General features: G+C 46.9%; 1 protein-coding gene across 1 annotated transcript; it reads left to right on the top strand.

Moving 5' to 3' along the window:
• The first annotated feature begins 1,802 nt into the window (after positions 1-1,802).
• Positions 1,803-7,275, top strand: Lsmem1 (leucine rich single-pass membrane protein 1). Its single transcript, XM_055623015.1, has 3 exons — positions 1,803-1,929; positions 3,599-3,727; positions 6,932-7,275. Exons 1-3 carry the CDS (start codon positions 1,803-1,805, stop codon positions 7,075-7,077), a joined length of 402 nt encoding a protein of 133 aa, XP_055478990.1. The 3' UTR covers positions 7,078-7,275.
• Positions 7,276-7,778: the final 503 nt, after the last annotated feature.

A 7,778-nucleotide genomic window follows, 5' to 3' on the forward strand; every position in this document is an offset into this window, starting at 1 on the left:
TTCTTTTGAAAATTTGAAGCTAAATATACCTTTAGTATGTGTGGATAAATATACCTGTATTCCCTGTTCTCTTTATATATATGTTCAAGATTCAAGTGTACTTATCAGTGTAAGGGGTATCCTTATGGATATAGTGTGGTTGGCAATGACTGAGTGTCAGGTTCTTCATGCCTCATAAAATGTCCAGATTTGTTTCTCAAAGAGAGAATATTTGTTCTCTGTATATGGAAAGCGTTTGCAACAGAAGCCAACAGGCAAATGTTGGTGGACTCCTTTTTGCCTTATAAAGACTCCCCAGTTGCCAATTTACCAATAAATATGATATCCATAATAAGGGTATCATCTGGTTCAATATTGGTCAGGCTTGCATGTGTGGAGATGAGCTACTGCAGTCTCAAAACTGCTCTTTGTTCCTGTCCCCATTGGAAACTAGCTGCCTTTCTAATAACCCCATAGAGGTTTTTCTTTACAATAACCGGTAAATATGGTATATGATTTCCTCAGTGTGCAAACATACCAGTTAGTTGCTCTATCTGATTTTTGTCCCTGGGTAGTGAGATTAAAGGAGTGTGCCACCAGCACCTTGTTCACTGTAACTCTAGAATTTAGAAAACAACTAACATCGATTTTCCTGTCTCTGCTGGGAATAAAGATATGGGCTACAATTACCCTGCTCAAATATTTTATTTTAGCTCCAAATCACTTTAACTCTTAGCGATCTAAAAAACATATTTCAACTGGAGTAACCCTTTGAATTCACTTTTAAAAATTTAAAATCTCTTACCTCTGTTTTTAATACCAAACAATAAAATATACCTTTTTTTTATTTAAGAAAACTCAAAAGCTCATGCCTCAGATGGTATCCAATTTTGTTGCTTTATGGCCTTAGCTTCCTCTTTCCACCCTTCGATTTTGCCAATAAAGACTTGAGAGGCAGATGCTGGGGTGAAAATCTGCTAGCTCAGAGAGGCAGAGAAAGCACCCAGCTGACCTTCCTGCTCAGATGACCTCCCAAAAGGAAAAATAAACCTCCTTCTTCACACTCTCACAGAACCCTCAAAACTGAATGTTCTTCCCTTCTACTTCCTGTACGTCTCCCTATCCAGCCCCTGACTTCCTCTTACTCTCCATGGTATTTTTTTTTCTATGCTTGCTTCCTGTCAACCTGTTGCTTGCTCCACCTCTTGACCTTTATGTAATCCTGTTCACAATACTCAAGCAGAAAATTCCTGGGTTAAAGGTGTGTGCCAGGGCTGATCCACACCACAAGTAGACATAGGTTTTTCCAGGAAACAACACAATCTGGCGGGGGGGGGGGGGGTCGTCACAGTGTGGTCAAATATCCTGTAATAAGAAAAACTCATAATTATCTGTTGGCACGTCTGTCTGTCTTTATGGTCACTTGTTGACTAGCTAATTTTTGTCTTTATCAGTAGTGTTTCTGTATAAAAGACCTGAAGCATATTAAAAAAGTAGGAACCATGCAATAAGAAAGAAACCTTTTAAGTGGCAATTATGAAAAAGAAATCAGATTGGTAGAAAGTAAGAGAAAAGTGAGAAGCTGAGGAGGGGAGAGGAACATTCCAGATAAGCAGGGTAAGAGCTGATGTATTCTAACCACACATTTGACCCTGGCAAGCAGAAGCAAGGAATATCCACTGCATCACCTAAGCGAGGAAATGCTTTCTCCTGGGCACAGCCTCTCTGTCCCCAGGCCCAGCGTTTGTGTACGGCTGCATGGATGCTGACCCGCTCCTCAGCCCACCCTCTCTTCTTAACATTGCTGTTTTCTTACAGGGACAATGTCTCATTCCTCCCAGGGTGCTGGATCTCATGGCACCCATGAAGAAGGAAAACTCTATGTTGTGGATTCCATAAATGACTTAAACAAACTCAATCTCTGTCCGACAGAATCACAGCATCTGTTCTGTATGTATGGTCCCAGAAGCATGGCTTTGGGACTTCCTAAAACTGCCCAGGGCAGGGTGGGCTGGCATCGGCAGTCGCTGGGCTCTGAAAATATTACTTATCATTAAGCAAGTTCTTGTTTTGTGCTCCCAATCTGTCAAAGGATTGTTGGCTCTCTTGGCAAGATCTGAACTCATCAAAATCCCTGATAGAAGCTGGGCATAGTGGCTCATGCTTGTAGTTCCAACCCTTGAAGGGTGAGGTAGGAGGATCACGAATTTAAGGTCAGCCTGGGCTCTAATGGGCAGTTCTTGGTAGGCTGGCTGCATAGTGGGAGTCCTGCTTTTCCCTTTAAAATCCCTGGGGAAGGGTGGCGTGGTGTTTTTGTCAGTGGGCAGGGCTGCAGTGTTGGCCTCCCAGAGCTTGCTCAGTCCCTCTGGCCTGTTGTGTCTCTTGGTGACCACAGTTAGGTCCATTATAGTCTTTGTTTCCCTGGGGGTCTTGTTTTATCAGAGATGGTTGAGAAAGATGCTCAACACACTTACCAGTTCATTAAAAAAAAAAAAAATTCATTAAGATTCTGCTGTGCAAAAAGTCATCTTTATTCTACACTTACACATTACAAATTGTCCAGTTAAAGAGTTAGAAGGGGCATGAGAGCAAAACCAAACTCTCCTGAATACAAAGTGTATCTTACTGTCTTAGGGATAGAATTCAGGCCTTCCAGACCTTCTGGCCCCATTATTTCCAGCAAACCTGATGGTGATTCAAATGCAGGTGTTAATGGGCCACTTGCCATTTGCCTCACACACAGTCTACAATTATTGTCCAGTTTTATAACCACCGTTCCCATCTGGTCTTTTCTGAACTCTTCCTTTTGTCATTGTTCAGTGGGTTCAGTTCCTCACCTATTTTTAGTGCCGCCAGTCTCAATAGAAGGTGGGTGTTGGTGTCGGCTGTGCTGTGGCTGGGATTAGGAAGCAGAAGCTGGTGATGGGATTGAATTTGGGATGTACTTGATTATGTAATCAAGCAGTACAACGTGTGGGGCCAATTCAGAGAAGGAATATAACATGCACTCAGCAGTCTCCCTACGCCAGCTCTTATTCTAGTTTATCTGAGCGTTATTAGGTGCCTAGGAGTTACAAAGTAGCTAATGAGAGGCAAGTCCCAGCACAAAGCATTGAGAAGAGCCTGGCTTGTAGAGGAAATAGCTATTTCCTGTCTTGGAAATAGCTTTAAGAAACCAAAATACCCCAGGGGCTCTCTTGTCTAAATGGCTATAGATCTAAGTGATTATTCTGATAATAAAAGCAGTTTCCTGGGATACGCGGCACAGCTTTTGGTCCTCCACTCAGGGAAGGCATCACATACCTAGCTCTGTTTAGATCACTTAGAAGATGGGCGGTAGAGCCTCCATCAATTTTCCATTCCTTCTCCAAAGAATAAATAATTCATGCCCCTCTAACCCACAGTTAACAGTTTTCAAAGATCTTTCTAAACAGGTTCAAGGACATAGCTTAAGCCTACTCATTCTTTAAATTCCAAAAGAGAAAGCAAAGGGTTTCAAACCGAGCATCCAAAGACATCCCTCACGAAGAAGTCACTTTCCAGGGCTCTCTAGGGAAAATGGGCGTGTCCGTCACATCTCTGTGAGGTGCGGAGAATCTGTCACTTTGTCTCCTATTAGCTTTCGAGGAGAAAACTGCAAATGCTGGCACAACCCCAGGAAATGGAAGCCGGGGTCTGTTTTTCGTGGGGCTGCTCCTGGTGCTGATGGTCAGCCTGGCTCTGGTCTTCTTTGCCATCTTCCTCATAAGTAAGTACTTCCAGCATGTTGGTGTCCACACGTGTGTGCAGCCTTCATAGCTGGCATCACAGCTGTTGCTTCTGGAGTGAGCTAGTGCTTTCCAGCCATCAGAATTTCCAGGAGAAGTCAGGAGGGGACCCAGTGTCTTCAAAACTCTTTGTTGCTCCTGGCAGGGTCTTTGGGCACAAGTTCATGCTCCCACAATGCTGTGGCATTTATGCTCTGTATTTATGCTTCTGGCATCTGACAGTTTTTTTCTTTTTGAGACAGGATTGCACTACATGGCCCCAGCCAGGCTGGTCTTGACTTTGAGATTCTCCTGTCCCAGCCTCTCCAAGTTCTGGTGCATTTAGCAATTTTCAATAAGAAATGTAATTTTGTTGTCTTTGCAACGTTTCTTATTTAAGTTCATTTAGGAGCAGAGGCAGTGAAGGTATCGATGGTAAGAAGACTCTTTTTGGTGTCTGAGGCTGGGCTTGTGGAAAGGGGTTTTTATGATTTTTCCTGTGGAGACATGAAAAAAAATGTCTGCTCACCCTATCCAGATAGACCAAAAAAATGACTGCACTCAAGTCCAGCATGGCAATGACTTTATTGGGGCATTACAGGTGTCTTAGCCACTTTTCACACAACACAAGACAACCTAAAGAAAAGAGAGTCTACTTGGCTTATGGTTTCAGAGGGGTCACGGTCCATGATGCCGGGGAGGCATGGCAGCAAGCAGCAGGTGTGGTGGCTGGAGCAGGGCTCTGAGAGACGGCAGCTTTCACCACAAAAGTGGGAGAGGGAAGCGGCCATGTGCGAGGATGCAGCCCTCGGCACCGGCACCCTCGTGTAGTGGTGTGACTCCTCTGGGAGGGTCCCACCATCTAAACCTCTCCAAACCGAGCCCCTGATGGACCAAGTTCAACAGCGAGCCAAGCAGGAGGATCTCAAAGGCAGCTTGCGTCACCAGGAAGCCCATTCCAGCGTGAGTGGCTAGCTGAGGAAACTGTGCCCTTGGAACTCCCTAAAACTTGTAGTAAGCTCCTGTCCGTGGAGGTTGTTCACTAATCTTTCCTTGGGGAGGAGCCTTCAGGCTGCTGCGTTTCCTGAGCCTTGAATGTCACGTGCCCTCTCCTCCATCCAGAAAGGAATGCTTTAGTTTGTAGGAAATAGCTACTCTGTCCCTTCCTCTGCCCCCTCCCCCTCTTCTTCCTCCAGCTGCTGCTGTTGCCGCTCCTCTTTTTTTTTTAATTTGGTCATATATGTGTGTGTACAGATGCCCTTGGAGGATGGAAGAGAGTAACTGAATCCCCTGAAATGGAAGTTACGGATGGCATGACAGGAGTGTTGGGAATGAAACGCTGCTCTTCTGCAAGAACCGCAATTGCTCTTAACCACTGAGCATCTCTTCAGCCCACAACCTCCTCCTTCTGTCCTTTTTATGGGGGATGGGTGGGTGGAGACAGGGATTCTCTGGATAGCCTTGGCTGTCCTGGGACTAGCTCTGTAGACCAGGCTGGCCTCGAACTCTGCCTGTAGATCTGTAGCTCCATCTGCCTCTGCCTCCTGAGTGCTGGGCTTAGAAGTGCACGCCATCATCTCTGGCATTTTTTTTTTAAAGCTCTTAGTTTTTTTTTTTTTTTTTTTTAAATGATATCTCCTCTTCTGTGATGTTCTATGTGTCTTGAAGGGGGCTAAAAGCATCTTATTCACACCTCTCCAGGAAAAGCCACAGAACTAGGAATGCTGTTTAATTGCCCCCTCCCATCATGCCTCTTTCCACTCAGAGGCAGTCAGGTGAACTATCTTTGCAATGAATGTAGACTGGTAGCCAGCTGTTGATGTGGGAGGGCCTGCCATTGAACCTGCATCGCCAGAAAAGACAATAGATTCTTATTCTGAAGCGTTAGCCCCAAACAGATGAATCATCTATCTGCCTGTTAGCCTTCCACGCCGAACTGCAGGTAACAACCCAGTTAAACCAGCGAGCCACTTTAGATGTCCATATACAATGGAGCAACCTGAAGGAGAGCCTCTCTTCTGTAGGATGAGGGGAAAGATTAGGGAAGTAACAGGAGCAAGTGTCACATAGGAGTCGTGTGCTCCTGGGTACCACGCACTCAGTGCCTGATGGCCGTCTACCAAAAACCGTCCAGCAGCTGTGTAGTGTAGGTGCTACAGAGTGCATGTAGCCCCGAGGAATGAACCTAGGCCAGCTTCTCTACCACAGAAGTGGATCCCTAGCACTCTTTTCGCTTTGTGTTTTTCGACACGCGCTCACCAGTCTGCCTCGAACTCACTGGGTGGCGAAGCTAGGCTGCTGAGCTTGTGATCCTCCTGCCTCATTCTTCCGAGTAGCTGGAATCCTGGGATGACAGTACGGAGCCTGGCTAGGTTCTGCCATTGTCTCGAGTTTGCTGTTGATGAATCGGAAGCCTCATACGCTCATGGCGATGGAGCCGACAAGAGCAATTCAGGGCCCAGACATGGCGTGCAACATAAGGCAGGATGTGAATGGCACAGTCTCCATTTTTCAAAAGACGCATTTTCTTGTTATATTTTATGTGTCTGAATGTCTTGCATGCATAAGGGTTTTATGCTGAGGACAGGAGCATACTGAAGTAAGAAAGAGAAAAACGAGGTGAGGGAATAAGAGTGTCTTTATGCTGACTGTGATGGCACACGCTTGTGATCCCAAAGTTTGGCAGAGACAGTGGTAACCTGAGTTCAAGGCCAACCTGAGCTACACTATGGTATCCTGTGCCCGAAACACACACACACACCCACCCACCCACCCACACACACACACAGTGTTTATTTTAATTGTATAAGCACCCTAGGCCAGACATATTAATCTCACTATCGTGTGTGTGTGTGTGTGTGTGTGTGTGTGTGTGTGTGTATGTTCATGCGTGTGGAGGCACAGGTAAATGTTGGGGTCCAGAGAATGTCATTTTCCAGGTAAGGAGCGAAAGCCATGTGACAACCAATCCTGAGGAACTGATCAGACACACTGCCAACACCTGGCACATCCTCCTCAGCCAGAACCTTGCGGCATCGCCAGGGGTGGCCTAGCCTGGTACCAGGAGGTCATAGCCCGGGTCACTAGGCAGGCAGCTCTCTCTGGGCCTCCGGGATGCCCGGGGATTTGCCCCCAGCGCTCAGTTGCGCATGCACACGGGCTCCCTCGGCCTGCTCCGCGGTTACAGTCGGTTTCCCGTTTTTAAGTTCAAACAGGAAGCAAAATGGAAGACGTGTCGCGAAGACTGACGGCCGAGGGGAAGGACATAGACGACCTCAAGAAGATCAACAGCATGATCGTGAAGCGGCTCAGCCAGCTGGACTCAGGGCAGCTGGACTCCGGGCAGGACTGAGAGGCCCCCAGGCCCCAGGGCTGCGTTAAGGGCCGGGACAGCGGTCTTTCAGGCACTGTTCCAGCTGCTGGTTCCGGGGAAGGGCGAGCTCTGCGCTTCAGCTTCGGTGGGGTAGCGTAGCCTGCAAAGAAGCAGCAGCGTGAGGATTCAGCGCTTGGCCTGCAGCCCCTTTTAGGAAACGAGGTTGGTTTAGGAGACTCCAGGGTCCCAGTGAGGGCTGTGATGCCCCGGGCACCTGTGCAGATTCCCGCGCAAGCCTACGGAATCCACCCAACTGTCTGCGTTGAGCTGAACCCGGAGTGCACGTTCCGGAGCACTTTGACAACAGCTTTCGAGTGCTGTTGTCTGCTGATCGCTGGAGAAAACGTGGGTAGCAGCCATGTGTGTGCGTTAAAGGGGATGCACACACACACACATACACACACACACACACACACACACGAGCAAGCCTACTGTATTCGGTTACTGTTTCCTGAGCTCCTGTTTTGTGAAAATCGTCTGACTCTAGAGACACTCCCACGCACATGTGGAAAAAGGCAATTACGTCTCTTTATATATGATTTATGAGCCCCGCCAGACTCGTCATGAAAAAGTAATTCTTTGGTAGCCTTCTCGTGGCTTTGGAAGAAACTGGTTAGGTTGGTGTGGTCTTTGCTAAATTAGAGAAGAAAACTTGCAATATTTGGAAGCTTTGTTGTTTT

Source organism: Psammomys obesus, unplaced genomic scaffold (assembly GCF_907164565.1).
Source record: "Psammomys obesus unplaced genomic scaffold, mPsaObe1.curated_primary_1811, whole genome shotgun sequence".
Taxonomy (NCBI): Eukaryota; Metazoa; Chordata; class Mammalia; order Rodentia; family Muridae; genus Psammomys; species Psammomys obesus.